This window comes from Grampus griseus, assembly GCF_964374135.1.
Source record: "Grampus griseus genome assembly, chromosome: 6".
NCBI classification, from domain to species: Eukaryota; Metazoa; Chordata; class Mammalia; order Artiodactyla; family Delphinidae; genus Grampus; species Grampus griseus.
The window spans coordinates 82,510,332-82,528,025 of NC_139000.1; the positions used below are offsets into that span (position 1 = coordinate 82,510,332).

The 17,694-nt window shown below is 38.1% G+C and overlaps 1 protein-coding gene across 6 annotated transcripts in view; it reads left to right on the plus strand.

The window, feature by feature from the left end:
- Positions 1 to 17,694, plus strand: part of NTRK2 (neurotrophic receptor tyrosine kinase 2) — a gene marked incomplete at both ends in the record, with an annotated part of 377,341 nt that overhangs the window by 85,655 nt on the left and 273,992 nt on the right. For all 6 annotated transcript variants that reach the window (XM_082655915.1, XM_082655916.1, XM_082655917.1 and 3 more), the window contains 2 exons: positions 1,328 to 1,428; positions 11,857 to 11,956. In XM_082655915.1, coding sequence (XP_082512041.1) covers positions 1,328 to 1,428; positions 11,857 to 11,956 — 201 coding nt within the window. The remainder of the gene's footprint in view (positions 1 to 1,327; positions 1,429 to 11,856; positions 11,957 to 17,694) is intronic.

Below are 17,694 nucleotides of genomic sequence, written 5' to 3' on the forward strand. Positions count from 1 at the left end.
TTAAAATTATGTTTTGGACTCCTTTCCAATAACTTTTAAGACTCTAAAAATGTCATCTTTCCATTGGTCTCAGGTCACACTTTGGATCTTTGGGCTACAATGTCATGATATTAAACTATAGATACTTTAGTGGTTTAATTTTGCATGAGTAGCTGGATATAATATGAAAAGGGAAAATAAGCAAATAAATGATATCTCCTACTGTTTGATTGAAATATTAATAAGTTCTAATATATTCAAAATGAAAATGGTGAGAATGTAGTTTTGCAGTTAAAAATAAAACAACTACAGATAGAAAATATATGCTTTTTCTGTTAATTTTCATTCACATTCAAAGGAACCCTCTGCTAGTAAAATTATAATTTAAATTGGTTGCCCTAAGGCCAGCTTGATAATTCTACCAAGGGAAGATTAGCTAGGGCTGACTTAATGAGTTTGTTTGTTCAGGATGGAAATTGAAGGCACCATACCTATTTAGAATAAAAATACAAAAATTTATAAACAACATGGTCTGCAATAAGCTTACCAAAAACTTTTTATGACTTTTATATGTAATATGTTAATAAAAACTTTGCCTACAAAAAAATCATTTACTTATATCCTGATCCCTGTAGACTAAAATTGATTCAGAAGAGCAACTACATTTGAGAACTGAGAACATACCCTCACAATTCTAAATGTTGTATCGGTGAAGTTCCCTACACATTAATTCTGAAACTGATATATTGGCAATTCAGAGCTCTTCAAAAAAGTTCAGATGTGGACCCAAGTTCCCTATTGGTGCCGATTCCACATTCTACCTTGAGTGCTTCTGCCTCGGAAATCAGAGGTGCTGATTTCAAGCCTGGTTCATGTCTAGGCTCTGTTGCCTTCTTGCCAGTTGACTTTAGACTAGTCATTTAACATCCCTTAGCTCTCATTCTGCAGCTGTAAAACTTGTGGTTAGACTCGATTTCCAAAGACCCTTCCAGGTCTGTAAATCTGACTCTTACATGATCGATTCTTTTTTGTATTTTCATTAAATACTTTATCAAAAAAGGAATATATTCTTATGTGCAAAGAAAAATCCTAGACCTGGTTTGGAATTTGACCAAACAAAACAATGATGTAAAGATCTGGGCTGAATATAATTTTCGCATCGCACAGTCCTAACGCTGCAATGGATTTAACCCAACGGCGGGTCACGCTTCTCCCCAGCCACGCTGTCAGTGGTTTGGAATCTTGTAATTTGTCTTGCTTCATTCTGGGTTGTACTGTGGCCTCATGTTTGTTGGCAGCCTAATGACAACTTCATACTTCCTTCTTTTTCCCCTTTCTCCAATTTAAGATTATGGGACTGCGGCAAATGACATTGGGGACACCACGAACAGAAGTAATGAAATCCCTTCCACAGATGTTGCTGACAAAAGCGGTCGGGAACATCTCTCGGTGAGTGGGATACTTAAGTGTTTCGTGGAATGGTTCTGAGCATTTTGGATGCTTGAATGTTGAAGGAATGGAGCTGCTTCAGTGCCAGTCTTTCAACAAAACATTTTTATTGTTCAGCTATAAATAAAGTGTTGAAGTGTGGAGGAACTAATGGAAAGGTTTAAGAGAGTGATAAAGGTACCATATAGCCTGTGACCTACTGCTGGTGATTCCTGTTTTAAATATCTGTCCTTTAAAAGATTATTACTAGAAGAGCAAGAAACCAGCTTTCTCATTCAGGGACATGTAGAGTTCTTTCTGTCTCCACACCTGTCTCCTTAAATATTTTAATAAAAATTTCAGTGCCCACCAAATGTAAGGAATCCAGTAGGTTCTGGAAGGGACAGGCCGTGGGGGGATATAAACATACGAATGAAACACATATCTGTCCCTTTGGAGCTTACACTTAAATTAAGTCAGAGACCTGAGATGTGAATATTAGCACCTAAATTACAAACAGAGGCTGAGCAAGGCAATGCGAGAGAGCGAAGGAGAGGGGCAGGCGCCCTGTTCCTTCCTGCTGGGAGAGCCAGAGGAGTCTTTGCGGGACAGGTGGCCTTTTCCATGGCCTGTGCGGAATGCCTGGGATTTGGACATAGCGGAAACGAAGGGCAGGGCGTTTTGGGTGTGTGAGCCTGAGCCTGCAGTCTGGAAGCATTCTTGCTTGGAAGGTAAGGCGTATGAGGGAGGGCAGTCCGAGGCAGGGCCACAAGGTCTTGAACCACAGTGCCAGGTAGTTAGCTTTATGGCGCAGGGAGGAGCATTGAATGGGGCGTGAGTGAGCAGCAGGGCTGCATCTCCCTAGGACTGTGTGGCGGGGCTGGTCTGTCAGCTGCTCAGGTCAAAACCCAGCAGATTCCTCCATTCTTTTCTTTTCCTCCCTGTCTTGTGCGCCCAGTCTAACATCCCGTGAGTTCTGCCTCCTTGTAAACCACCAACCCATCCATATCTCCCCACCTCCCCAGCCTCAGCCACAGGCTAACCCAGGGGCTGGCAAACTATGGCCCTCGGGCCAAGTCTGGCTTATGCCTGTTTGGGGGCAGTCTACAGGCTAAGAATAGTTTTTACATTTTTAAGTGGTTTGAAAAAAAAATCAAAAGAAGCGTGACATTTTGTGACAAATGAAAATTTTATGAAATTCACATGTCAGTGTCCATAAATAAAGTTTTATTGGAACACAGTCATGCCTATTTACATATCATCTGTGGCTACTTTTGCGCTACAGGGGCATGTGGAGTAGTTGCAGCAAAGTCTGTATGGCCTGCAATGCTGGAAATATTTACCATCTGGCCCTTTGCCGAGAAAGTTTGCCACAATTGCTTGTTCCTGGATGACTGCCACAGCCTCCTACCCTGTCCCCCCTCCCACTCTTGTGATCTTCTGGCCTTTCTCCATATAGCAGCCTGAGTGACTTTTTTAAATAAGTTTTTTATTTTATAAGTTTCATCTGTACTACCTTGTGATCCAACATCTGAATACACTAAAAAGTGATCATCGCCAGAAGTCTAGTTGGTATCCGTCACCATACAGTTGACCTCATTTACCCATTTTGCCCACCCCCAGCTCCCTTCCTTTCTGGTAACCACTAATCTGATCTCTGTATCTATGAGTCTGTTTCTATTTTGTTTTCTTTGTTTGCTTGTTTTTTTTTTTTTTTGATTCTACAAATGAGTGAAATCATATGGTATTTGTCTTTCTCTGTATGACTTATTTCAGTTAACATAATACCTTTAAGGTCCATCCATGTTGTCACAAATGGCAGGATTTCATTGTTTTTAATGGCTGAGTAATATTCCATTGTGTATATATACCACATCTTCTTTATCCATTTGTCTATTGATGAACACTTAGGTTGTTACCACATCTTGGCTATTGTAAATAGTGCTGCATTGAACATACAGGTGCATATATCCTTTTGAATTAGTGTTTTCGTGTTCTTGTATAAATAGCCAGAAGTGGAATAGCTGGGTCATGTGGTAGTTCTATTTTGAAGTTTTTCAGGAATCTCCATACTGTTTTACATAGTGACTGCACTAATTTACAGCCGCACCAACAGTGTATGAGGATTCCCTTTTCTCAGCATCCTTGACAACATTTGTTATTTCTTGCTTTTCAATAATAGCCATACAAACAGGTGTGAGGTGATATCTCACTGTGGTTCTGATTTGCATTTCCCTAATAATTAGTGATGTTGAACATCTTTTCATGTGCTTATTGGCCATCTGTATGTCTTCGGAAAAATGTCTATTCAGATCTCCTGTACATTTTTAATCTGGTTGTTTGTTTTTCTATTGTTGAGTTGTATGAGTTCTTTATATATTTTGGATCTTAACCCCTTATCAGATATGTGATTTGAAAATATCTTCTTCCACTCAGGAGGTTGAATTTTTATTTTGATAATGGTTTCCTTCACTGTGCAGAGCTTTTTTGATGTAGTACCATTTGTTTATTTTTGCTTTTGTTTCCCTTGCCTTTGGATTCAGATCCACAAAAACATTAAAACTAATGTCAGTGAGGTTACTGCCTATGTTTTCCTGTAAGAATTTTATGGTTTCAGGTCTTACATTCAAATCTTTAATCCATTTTGAGTTAATTTTTGTGTGTGGCATGAGATAGTGGTCTAGTTTCATTCTTTTGCTTGTGGCTGTCCAGTTTTCCCTGCACCATTTATTGAAGAGACTATCCTTTTTCCATTGTATGTTCTTTGCTCCTTTGTTGTAAATTAATTGTCCATATACGTATGGGTTTATTTCTGGGTTCTCACTGCTGTTCTCTTGATCTGTGTGTCTGTTTTTGTGCCAGTACTATATTGTTTTGATTACTATAGTTTTGTAGTACAATTTGAAATCAGGGAGTGAGATACCTCCAGCTTTGTTCTTCTTTCTCATGATAGTTTTGGCTATTCGGGTTCTTTAGTGGTACTATTCAAATTTTAGGATTATTTGTCCTAGGTCTATGAGATATGCCATTGGAATTTTGATAGGGATTACACTGAATCTGTAGGTTACTTTGGGTACTATGGACATTTTACAATATTAATTCTTCCAGTTCTTGAATATGGAATATCTTTCCACTTATTTGTGTCTTTTTCAATTTCTTTCGTCAGGGTCTTACAGTTTTCCGTGTGTTGGTCTTTCACTTTTGGTTAAATTTATTCCTAGTTATTTTATTCTTTTGGTGCAATTGTAAATGGGATTATTTTCTTAATTTCTCTTTCTGATAGATCATTATTAGTGTATAGAAATGCCATACATTTTATCATGTCATCTGAAAATCATGACAGTTTTTACTTCCTCCTTTCTGATTTGGATGCCTTGTATTTCTTTTTCTTGCCTAATTTCTATGACTAGGACTTCCAACCCTGTGTTGAATGAAAGTGGCAAGAGTGGGCATCCTTGTCTTGATCCTGATCTTAGATGAAAAGCTTTCTGCTTTTCACTACTGAGTATGATGTTAGCTGTGGGTTTGTCATATATGGCCTTTATTATGTTGAAGTATGTTCCCTCTGTACCCACTTTGTTGAGTTGTTATCATAAGTGAATGTTGAATTTTGTCAGGTGCTTTTTTCTTCATTTATTGAGATGATCATGTGATTGTTTACCCTTCATTTTGTTAATGTTCTGTATCGCATTGATTGATTTGCAGATATTGAACCATCCTTGAATCCCTGGAATAAATTATATTTCATTGTGGTGTATGATCCTTTTAATGCATTATTGGATATGTTTTGCTAATATTCGTTGAGGATTTTTGCATCTGTGTTCATCAGGAATATTGGCCGGTAATTCTCTCTTTTTTTGTGGTGTCCTTGTCTGGTTTTGGTATCAGGAAAATGCTAGCTTTGTAGAATGTGTTTGGAAGGCTTCCTTCCTCTTCAATTTTCTGGAAGAATTTGAGAAGGACAGGTCTTAAATATTCTTGGAATGTTTTGTAGAATTTGCCATTGAAGCCTTTTTGTCCTGGGCTTTTGTTTGTTGAGAGAATTTTGATTGCTGTTTCAATTCCCTTACTAGTAATTTGTCTATTCAGATTTTCTTTTTCTTCATAATTCATTCTTGGAAAATTGTGTTTCTAGGAGTTTATCCATTTATTCTAGGTTGTCCAATTTTTTGGCAAATAATTGTTTATGATAATCTCTTATGATCCTTTGTTTTTCTATGGTGTCATTGTTATTTCTCCTCTTTCATTTCTGATTTTATATATGAATCCTCTCTTTTTTTATTAGTCTAGCTAAAGTTCTATTGATTTTGTTTATTTTTTTAAAGAACCAGCTCTTAGTTTTATTGATCTTTTCTACTTTTCAGTCTTTATTTATTTCTGCTCTGATTTTTATTATTTCCTTCCTTGTACTAATAATGGGCTTCATTTGTTATTCTTTTTCTAGTTCCTTTAGGTGTAAAGTTAGACTGCTTATTTGGGATTTTTCTAGTGTCTTGAAGTTGGCCTGTATTGCTATGAACTTCCCTTTTGTAACCACTTTTGCTTCATTCCAAAGATTTTGGTATGTTGTATTTCTGTTTTTATTCGTTGCTATGTATTTTTTTTAAATTTCTCCTTTTATTTCTTCAAAGACCCATTGGTTGTTTAGTAGCATGTTGCTTAATCTTCACGTTTTTGTAGTCTTTCCCATTTTTTCCTTGTGATTGATTTCCAGTTTCATACAATTGTCAGTGGAGAAGATGCTTGATATGATTTTAATCCTCTTGTATTTATTAAGACTTGTTTAGTGACCTAACATGTGATCTATCTTGGAGAATCTTCCATGTGCACTTGAGAAGAATGTATATCTACTGCTTTTGGGTGGAATGTTCTTTGTATGTCCAGTAAGGTCATCTGGTATGTGTCAAAGTCTGATGTTTCCTTATTAATTTTCTGTTTGGATAATCTATCCATTGGTGTAAGTGGGGTGTTAAAGTCCCCTACTATTATTGCATTACTCTCAATTTCTCCCTTTAAGTACATTAATATTTGCTCTGTGTATCTTGGTGCTCCTGTGTTGGGTGCATATACATTTGTAAATGTTACATCTTCTTGCTGGATTGACCCCTTTATCATTATGTAATGCCCTTTGTCTTTTATTACTGTGTTTGTTTTGTCTGTTATTCCAGCTTTCTTTTTTTTCCATTTGCCTGGAATATCTTTTTCAATCTCTTCATTTTCAGTCTTTGTGTATTCTTTCTTCTGAAGTGAGTATCTTAGAGGCAACATATAGATAGACTATGCTTTTTTATCTGTTCAGTTGCTCTTTTAATTGGTGAATTTAGTCCTTTTACATTTAAAGTAATTATTGACCAGTATGTATTGCTGTCATTTTGGTAGTTGTTTTATGGCTGTCTTTGTAGTTCCTTTCTGTTCCTTTCTTATTCTCTTTCTCTCTTACCTTGTGTTTTGGTGGTTTTCTTTAGTGTCATGTTTAGATTCCCTTATCATTTTTTTCCTGGATTTACTATAAGTTTTTCCCTTGTGGTTACTATGAGGTTCACATATAACATCCTATGTAAGTAGTAGCCTATTTTAAGTTGGTAGCAACTTAAATTTGAACACATTCCAAAGCTTTATCTTTCTTACTCCCCATTCCTCCATTTTATACTTGTGATGGCACAAGTGGAGGCTTTGTTCATCTAGTTTTCAGGTCCCTTTCTGAGGGAATTATTTCATATTTAGTTGAAAGGTTTGCTGTGTCCATGGTAGGAGATGAGTTTAGGATCTTCTTACACCACACTTGAGCCTTCTCCCTTGAGTGATCACTCTTTTATTATCATTCTCACAGTCTTCCCAATGCATTGTAATAAAACTTTTGTTATAGAAACCAACTCCTCATGGTGGTTAACAGGGCCCTACATATCTTGACCTTGTCTGTCTCTCTGACTTCATCTCCATACTCTCTTCACTGTTTACCAACTATCTTTTTAAAATACTCTCTTGCATGTTCCAGGCTTACTCTTGTCTCACAGCCTTCACATTTGCCGTTCCCTTTAGAAGGTATACACTTCCCAATGGTCATCACATAGCTTTAGCTAGAGTGACCAGCAGCAGCCATTACCCTGTTTCATTTTCTTCTGAGCAGTTATTATTGTGTGTAATTACCTTGATTATTTATTTGTTTACATGTTCAATATCTTTTTCCCTTCCCTGATTCTTTAGTAAGATTCTTAGTATAGGCAACTCAGTGTTTTTCATGGCTGTATCCCTAGTCCTTAGAATAGTGCCTGGCACCTAGGAGGTGATTAGACTAATGATGAACGCTATAGAATGGGTTTCAGAAGAGAGGGATTAAAAGTGGGGTGATGATGATTTAGGTGTCTGGTGCAATGATAAAGAGATGTGATGGGTATTTAAACCAGGGCCATGCAGTGGGACCAGGAGGCTCATAAATAGATACAACTTAACTGCAACTCAAAATATGCACATCCAGTATTTGGAGACACACACCACACACACATTTCCACAGATGACTATATGCATTGCATTGAAATAACAAGGAAAACTGTTGTGTTAAATCAACTGAAGAATGTTTTCTAATTCCTGCCTTATGCATTTATTTCAGTTTTTACTCTCATACCAAACCACTTAATGTTTCTTGGTTTGAGAACGTTGTTTGCATATGTAAGGAATCCAAGGAACATGTGTTAAGCCCACAAATGTGTATGTATTCCAATTACTAAAAATTTTATACCAACTTCAGTTTTCTCTTTTGAACCCAAATGATAAATTTAAGCCCCCAATTGGCGTATCTTGATGTTTGAACTATCTATAGTAGTGTCATTGGAAGGCAAGATGAGTGAAAATAATCTTCATTGAAAGTCTGTATGTTTCGACTTCACCTGTGACTCTTAGAGATCTGCATGAGAGATACAAGGCAATGTTTTGTAGAATTTAAAGAAAACTTTTAAATTATGTGTGGATCAAATATTTGATACATAACAGTCCCTGATCACAGGAAAGATCATTAGATTAGAAAAAGAGTTTCAGAGTCAGGGAGCTGATACAAAATTCAAAGGTGTTTTCAGAGCATTTGCAAGACAGCCTTAAGCAGTCACCTTTCTGGTCTAGCAGATGCTCCTCATGAACCCTGCTGGATTTTCAGAGGAGAGCAGCTCTTTGTTCTGTGCTGAGAGGTAGCCTCAGATAAAAACCAACTAACCAACCAACCAAACAAACAAACAAACTCACTCCTGCTTTTCTCCCATGTGAAGACCACCCCCATCCCAGCACACATGCACAGAGTACATGAAATTCTGTATTTATCAAATAACTTGTTTTTGAGGAAATGATTCTTCTCATTGTCACAGGAGTTTTTGTTTATTAAAGGATTCTTTACATTTAGAACTGCTTCAATAGGTTTAAATATTTGTTAGCAGATCATCAGCTGCTTTTCTGGAGAAGAACACCTTTCCATTTTCTAAGATGACTTAAATATTCTTTAATGAAGTAGATAATGCAGGGCAGGTATTATTATCCCCACGTACAAGTGAGGAAACAGAGGCTGGGAGAAGTGAAGCACCTGTGAGGTCTCACAGCTGGTAAAGGCAAGGTATCCTGGGTTCATTAGGACATAGGTCTCTTGAATGCCAGCTGAGTACTTTCCAAAGTGGGTAAGACTGTGGTTCTGCAGAGTGATCCTGGGACTCAGGGCAAGTCCTCCAAATGTCTCTCTGTCCCAGGTTCCTTATCTATAAAATAGTGTTTGAACTCATTTATTAATGAATTCTTCTTTCATCTGTAGAATTTTGGAATTTAATAATAGGGTAGAGAAACTTATAGCTAAAATATTATGATCTCTTTCCCTTGCAAATGTTAGTTAGAAATAAAGATTGAGAAAGAAACATCCGAAATCATTAGGTAAGTTTGAGGGAAATGATCTTGGTTAGAACAAGTTGATTTATAACTAGCCTTTTAGGAATCACTACCACTCTATTTATATATAGGCCACAGAGACAGAGTTAAGTTTGTACTCAGACATCTGCAAAAGCATTCTGTGGGACAGCCACTCACAGCTGAAGCACCAGAGGAGAGAATGATTACACCTTTGCTCCATCCTAGCCAACTGTTTGGCATGTGCTCTTTTCTGTGCTTTGTAGCTTATTTAATGCTGTCCCCATCTGACCCCATCTGAAGGTGCTGTGGAGGGATTAGCCATATGTTTTTATTATCCTGCCTTCGCTCTCAGCCACATGCTTTGGAGAGGCAATGTAGTGGGTAAATCACACATAAATCACAGGTTTTATACTTGAGCAGACTTTGATTCCAATCCCAAGTTTGAGAGGTATGATCTTGGGCTGCTTATTTATTTATTTATTTTATAAATCTCAGTTTTATCATCATCATCATAGCCAACATAATTAATTACTTATTATAGTAAGCACTATGTCAAGCCCATTATCTGCATTGACTAATTGAGGATTTATAACAACCTGCAAGGTAGTGTTATCATATTTTCTATTTTATACATGAGGTTTATGAGATGCTGAGAGGTTAAGTAATTTGGAAACCATGTAGTTAGTAAGTGGTAAATCTAAATTTCAAACTCAGGAACAATCCATATTCTTAATCTCCACTTGACACTGCCTCTCACTGTGGGCTGGGTATATCAGTCAGGATAAGCTATGCTGCAGTAACAAAACCCCCCAAATGTCAGTGGCTTAAAACAACAGACGTTTATTTATTGCTTCATTACACGTATCGGCTGGGAGCTCTATCAGCATCATCCTCATTCCAAGATGAGGCTGACAAGGCAGCCGCCTTTTGAAAAGTTAGCATTTATTATGGCACAGAGAAAGAGAGCACTACCCTTGCACTGTTAACGCTGCTATTATTGATGAATAATTTTTTTTGTGGGGGGCTCTCCTGGGCACTGCAGGATCTTTAGCAGCATCCCTGGCCTTGACCCACTAGATGCTAGTAGCACCTTTCTCCCAGTTGTGACAACTCCAAATTGCCAAATGTCCCCTGGGTGCAACATTATCCTCGGTTGAGAACCACTGCTTTAGTCTAAGATCTTGCAGTAAGCAGTGAAATCCTCCTCCTGGCAGTGATACAAGTCTCAACTCATTGGCCAGAACTAGTCACCTGAACCCATCTCACCACAAGGAAGCCAGGAAGTGAATCCTACAAAGGGAAACACAGGGGAAAACAGAAATGTTTGGGAAACAGCACTAATGATTACCGCAGATGGGGACAATAATAATATGTCATATGGACTGTTATGTGGATTAAATGAAATTTAGACATTTAAGTCAGTATGGACATCTAGGACAGTTTAGGCAAACTATATCCAAATCCAGCTGTCCATCTGTTGTGGTAAATAAAGTTTTATTGGAACACAGACATGCCCATTTGTTTGCATATTGTCTGTGGCTGTTTTCACACTACAGCAGGGGAGTTGTCTAGTTGCAACACAGACTGTAGGTCCCCAGAGCCTAAAATATTTAATATATGACCCTTTACAGGAAAAGTTTGCCAACTCCTGGTTTATAGAAACAAATTTATTTTGGAAGCAGGACTTTGGGGTAAACAGCCAAAATGGAAGATGATGCATAGTCCTGTGTCGATCTTTGTTTCTAAATTGTTAGTGTGTACTTAGCATTATGCACTTGTGCCTCTGTGATCCCCAGCTTGGGGCTGTGACAGGATTCACAAAGATCTGCATCTACTCTCTCTCCTTGTATGATTCACAACTTGCAGCTACACCTTTAAGTTAAAAAAACAACTTTGTATTGATCTTTCTCATACATACAGAAAAGTTCACATGTCATAAGTCTACAGCCTCATGAGCTTTCACAGGCTGTGCTCACCCACAAGTGCCTTCCTGCTCCCTTGCAGACCTACTCACTGCTCTAGGGCACCCTGACTTCTAAGAGCAACAGTAGTCAACTTAAAAAAAAAAAAATTTATCATGGACAGTTTTCAAACATGTACAGTGGTAGAGAAAATCATGAATGAACCCCATTATATCTTTCAGCAGCTTCAAAAATTATTAGTATTTTGTCATTCATGTTTTATATACTCTCTCTCTCACTTCTCTCTCCAGATAGGTAGGTAGGTAGGTACATAGGTAGATAGATGGATGGGGAGAGATAAAATATCTATTATCTATACATTATATAATAATATAGGATGTATTAGTATATGTTAATCTGTATAATATCAATTGGGTCCCCATTTTTATAAGCTTTAACTTATCTTTTCTCATTTGTAGAGATAGGGATAATAATAGGACCTGCATAAATCTTCCTAGGGTTGTTAAAGATTAATTGATATCCATAAAGCTCTTAGAAAAGCAGGTAGTAAGTATTCAATAAATATTAACCATCTCCATCAAAATCAGCATCACCTGGATTTAAGAAACTAATTATCAAGACCATAACTGCCCCCCCTTCCTTTCTCTAGGTCTATGCTGTGGTGGTAATTGCATCTGTAGTAGGATTTTGTCTGCTGGTAATGCTGTTTCTGCTGAAGTTGGCAAGACACTCCAAGTTTGGCATGAAAGGTAAGAAGGGTTGTGTTTATTTTACTTCTTATGTGGAATCATTTTTGGCTTGTGACTAATGCTAATTACCACTAAAGAAGGAAGCAGCTAGATTTACGATGACTAGGGGTGAAGGCTGAAAAAATAGGAACAAGGCTATGATACTACAAATCAAGACAGAGCAAAATCATGTTGATTATTCAGCACGACTCATTTTCCAATGAGGACAGTTATCCCAGAAGACACAGAACTGGTTTCTTGAGTTTCAAGTGCCTAATAATGATATAAAAAAATAGTACCCGAGTTTTACTTTTGTTTCAGAAAGGCAGGCCAGGCTGGGTGGCAGTAGGCTAGTTATGGACACATGTATTTTGTGTAGAAAGGTTCTTTCTGTTGTACATTTGACTTCTAGAATTTCCATGGTGTGCTTTTTGTGTTGCTGCTGCTTTTTCAGAGTCTCATTTTGAAATTTAAAGTGTTGGGAAGCAAAATAACAACCTTTGGAGGTACATTGATGCTTTGTGAATGAGTGGCTTTTTATTTTAGTGGAAAAGTTCCTAGTGCTCGATTAAAAATTAGGGTCTCTGTTGCCTCTCAGTAGAACATTGGTCTCTTTTAGAGGATTGAAAATTCATTTTGGGGGACAGGGGAAACGTATTTAAATGTTCTTGTGATATAAGTAGCCAAGAGTTTCAGTGATTAAAAAGCATTTGCTCTGAAATTTAAGCGTATGTATTGACTCATATGTTATCGTTAAATTCTGCGTGGTCTCTTATGAATAGCCACTCGCTTGGGAAATCTGTGAGGAAGGTTTAGTGGTGTCTTTCTTAATTGTGTTGGGGAGACAGTCAGGTGGGCTTTCTTGATCTGTACGGTTCATTACAATTACCATTAATGTCACTTGCTTACTTGAAAGTGATCTTTAAGTAGCAGTAAATTGTCCAATGTACACTGGGCTCTGGGGTGAATCAGATCCATTTCTGATGCTTTTTCCTCTGCCTTTGTTGGTGCCCATGACCAAGATTCCCAAACCTGAAATGAATGAGGAGGAGCCGTGGTAAATTAAGCCTTAAAAAAACACCTAAACCTTCTCCTGACTCCCTGTTTGGCCTGTTGATCCTTGACATTTCTTTTGAAGGAGGGAAGACCTCTCATTCTCCAATTATGAATAAGGCTTGGGAGAGGGACTGTACTGCAGTGATTTTAATTAATCCTATGGTGGTGGTTTGCAAACTTGACTTTGCCTCAGAAACTCATGGAGAGCTTGTGAAAACACAGATTTCTGGGCTACCCTGAGAGTTTCTGATTTAATAGGTCTGCGGTGGGCCTGGAAATGGGCATTTCTGATGGTTTCCAAGGGATGCTGCTTTTTCCCAAGCATTCTCAGAGAATCACCTTTCTGTGGGGTAAACATGGGTTCCCAGGTCTCTTTCCAAGCATGACAAGATGTGGGAGAGGCATTTCAAACCAAACCCACCCATGGCTTCAAAGACCTTTCTGGGTCCCCATGTTCGGCTGGCGCCCAGGTCTGGCCTAGGCTTCTCCTCTCTATATGTTAGCCGCCTCCCATGGGATTTTGTTCTCTTCATCCTGATCAGATGCTTTCTTTCCTTAGAGGCACTTGGGGTGGATGTCCCCGAGCAGAGTGTTTACTGGACAGAGCCAGATTCTAGCTCTGTCACTTTCCTGTCTTGAGGGTTGACTTGGAAACTTTCATCTTGTGGGCTCTTCAGAGAAAGGGTATGTTCAGGTCCTACTGGGAGCTCAGAAAGGCTTTGGGAACCCTAGGAGCAATATTTGGGAGTCACTCCCCACCCCCACTTTGTGTTAAGAAAACAACAGAAGAATGATCTGTAAATGTGAACTCACTCTCTGTAGTGCAGTGCTGGAGGAGAATAAAAGGCAGACGTTTTGTTTCAGAGAAGATTGTATTTCATATAGTGACTCTGTCACTAAGACTGACAAAGTCTTTTATTTAGATAATTTGGGGTGACCACTGCTGAAGCACCTACATTTTCCGGGTATAACCTAAGGGTATCATTAATGATTGGTAAGAAAGATTTTACTTAACCTTGTCACAGATCCAGTAAATGACTTTCTTCAGGCAGAAACTACTAGAGCATATGTTTTACTCCCTTATTTTTAGACATAAATAAAATTATTTTTAAAATTTTGTCTCAGAGACTCAGGTTCTTGTTTAGAATAGCTTTTTTCTCTATTTTTAGCTACACGTCTAACTGTGCCATGGTTTGGACAAAATGGGCCTGAGTTGAGGTTCTTGTTTTATTGGTCAAATGCTGAGCTGTAATTTAGGGGACCTAGAAGAGAAGACGAGGCTCATGTAATGAAACTACCTAAAAAGTGGTGTTTAACAATTAATGTAAGTTAAAAGGACCTCTTGTATAGCATAGGGGACTATATTCAGTATCCTGTAATAACCTATAATGGAAAAGAATCTGAAAAAGATATATATATATATATCACACACATATATACATATATAGATGTAAAACTGAATCACTTTGCTGTACACTTGAAACATCAACTATTCTTCAATCAACTATACTTCAATCAGCAAATTAATGTAACTTAATGTACTTTAAATGCTATTAGAGCTGTTGAAAAAACATACATTTTTAAAAGGGGAGAATGTGTAAAAACACTATTATACTTCCTGAAATAACCAGAAAACATGTCACTTGTGATTTCTGAGTAACAATGGTATGAAATGTGCATATCCTTGGCCAGAACCAGTGCCTTGGTTCTGTGTAAGAGGCCAATGGCTGACGTGCAAATGAGCTATTCCAAATGTAATTCTTGCCCTCCTAAGCACCTTTGGGGAGATTCTACCGCCATGCGTATTCCCTTGTCCTGGGGACAGATTGAGACTGAAGGACGGCAGCCAGCCCACTCACAGGTGTTTCCAGCTTTTTGCATCCCCAGCATTGCGCACTTCAGCCTCCACTGTTTCAATCCATGGTAGCAGCGTTGGGATTATAGATTACGGTTTAATACTATTGATTCAACTGATTCCCAGGGTAACACAAACCAGAAATCTCTTAAAATCACACTGCAGCTGCATGCAGGGCAACTCAAGATTTATGGATCAACCCTAGAATCCAAACATCATTGGTGGCATTGCTTTCCATGGGAAGGTGATCCCTAAATTCCAAATCAGGGAGTTAAACCTAGATCTTAGAATACAGCAGTGAGCTGTGCTGTGTTCTTTGGAGATGGGTCTATGTGACTGTAAGCTTCATAGGATTTTTTTTCATCTGTTCTGTCAGTTCACTATAACCAAATCCTGATGGTGCAATCTAGAACATAGAGGCCAGACTGTGAACTCCAGAGTTCATATTGGTCTTGTTCATCATTACTAACCCAGTGCCAAGGCCAAAGTTGGCAGTTGATAAATATTAATTGATGGAATGAATGATCACAGAGAGTTTTCAACTCCATCCACTTTAGGTTGTTAATTGGAAAACAGTTAATGTTTGGAGGGCAGCTTGTATATGAATGGTTAAAGAGAGATATTGGAGCTTTTCTAAGCTTCTAAACTTAAAAGAAATTATTCCAGATAAGTAATGGTCATAGACAGGAGGTCATTTTGTCCAGGTTTTGTCTTAGGATGTGTGGGTTTTCACACACTGTTTTAAACTGTTATTGTTGTTGAAGTTTGGAGGATTCATTTTGACTTTCCATTTTGCACGTGAGCCTCTTCAATTTCTGCCTCTCTCCCTCCAAATGTGTGGCCTCGTAATATGTGTCTTTGTCCAGCTTTGAGGCTGGCAGAAGTGCCAGATGGTGGCTCTCATCTTGGTGTTAACCTAGAAATTATGTTTCATTATCGTTTGATATGTTTTAAGCCTCTTGTTGCGAGTGTCCAATAGACTACCAGCCCTGTTTCAATAAAGATGTCAAGAGGTAGAATTTATCCTATTCCATTTCTCCATGCTCATTTCTGTGCCTTAACACCATCCTTTTGGCTTTTGGTTGAATATCTAGTTATCATAATTGCAGAGTCCTGAATAAAGCTCCTCTGTTAGCGTTTGGCCATCTGTATAGGGATTATTCATATGCGTGTTTAGTATGGGTGCATGAACTATATAACACATCTATCTAAATCTATGCCTGTATCGATACCCTGGAGGTAAATGTATAATTTTATCCCTTTTCTTTGAAGAATGCCTGTGATTTATTTTAATTTTCACTGAAGTAGGGCTCAAGGACCTTTCCAGAGCAGCTCTATTGCCAAAGGAACAGGCAATCAAGCCTTTGAATGCTCTCATTTTTGTTGTAACCAAGTCTTATGTTTAGTTCTCACATTGCTTCCTGGCTCCCATTCTTCGTTGAAAATGTAGAAGTGCACATAAAGAGGAAATGGAAGCATCTAGGGGCACAGGGGCTGCCAAGTCTTCTGAAAGTGATCCACATTGGGAGCCCCGCCTGATGGCATTGATAATGAACAGGGTTGGGAAAAAAAAATAAGGGAATCAAAAGGGCGGAGGGGGATTGGCAGTCATCACACTGGTGAAGAATAGCTGTGACCATCAGCTTTCTGTTACTTGCGTTTCCTGATGGAAGTCCACATACGATATTTATTCTCTAAGTACCAATGCATCCTTTGTCCTTCTGGAGTAAATATAAAAGTGACCTGAAGCGGTCCCGCAGGAGGAACTGGAATAGGAAGCCTTTTCCCTTATTCAGGTTTGATGGCCTGCAGATTTCCTCTGCAGCCTCCTGTCCTTGACATAAACCGCTCATATGTCTTCATTCCTGCTAATTGAGCAGTAGGCATTTCCAACTCATAATTGACCAAAAAACTACACTGCCTGAGAACACAGAGCCAGGTTTTAACTCCAGATTCAATGTCCCCAGTTTAAGTTTCTCCTCTTATATAAATGATCTTCTAAATGTCTTTCAACAGCAACCAAAAATTTGGTTCTTTAAAAATAGTCATAAACATAGTGGGACCAAAGCTAAAGAGGTTGAAGGTTAAAGCCTTTTATATGAGCTGAAAATAATTCTGGAAAATTTAGGAGGTTGACTTTAGCAGATATTTGGATCAACTTTTAAAAGAAGGAAAAATGTGACTGAAAGCCAGAAACACAGTTATAGAAACTTCTGTAAGGACAGACTGTTTTCCGTATGATCCTTCCCCCCCCAACCATTTTTTTAAAAAGACAAATAACATTTAAGTATTATAACAGTAACACATGAATGCGTTCTCATTTTTCAAAATTTCAAGCACTTTAGAAATACATAGAGCTAAAAGGGAAACTTCCTCTTCATCTTCCTTTCCCACTACCATTTCCACTCCTAGGGATAACCTTCTTTAACCATCCCCAGTGCATATATTATGTCAATAATAAGATATATAGCTCCATTCATTATGTAGATAATCAAATATATTCATTTTTGTTTGCATAAAGCCATTATAATACCAATCTTGTTCTGCATCTTTTTAAAGGTAACTGTTTGCCTGTAGATCTTTCTGAATCAATTCTTTTCTGAATTCTATTCCATAGTATTTCTGAGTACTCTGGTGTCAGGCTACCTCGGTCTGAATCCTGGCTCCGCCCATTACAAGTATGTGACTTTGAGCAAATTTCTCATCCTCTCTTACCCCAGTATTTCCATCTGTAATGGGGCAATAACTGTACCCACCTCAGAAGCTTGTTATAAGATAAACAGAGTTCATGTATGTGAAGCACTTTGGAAAGTTACTGGCATTTAGTAAATAAAAATAATACCTTACT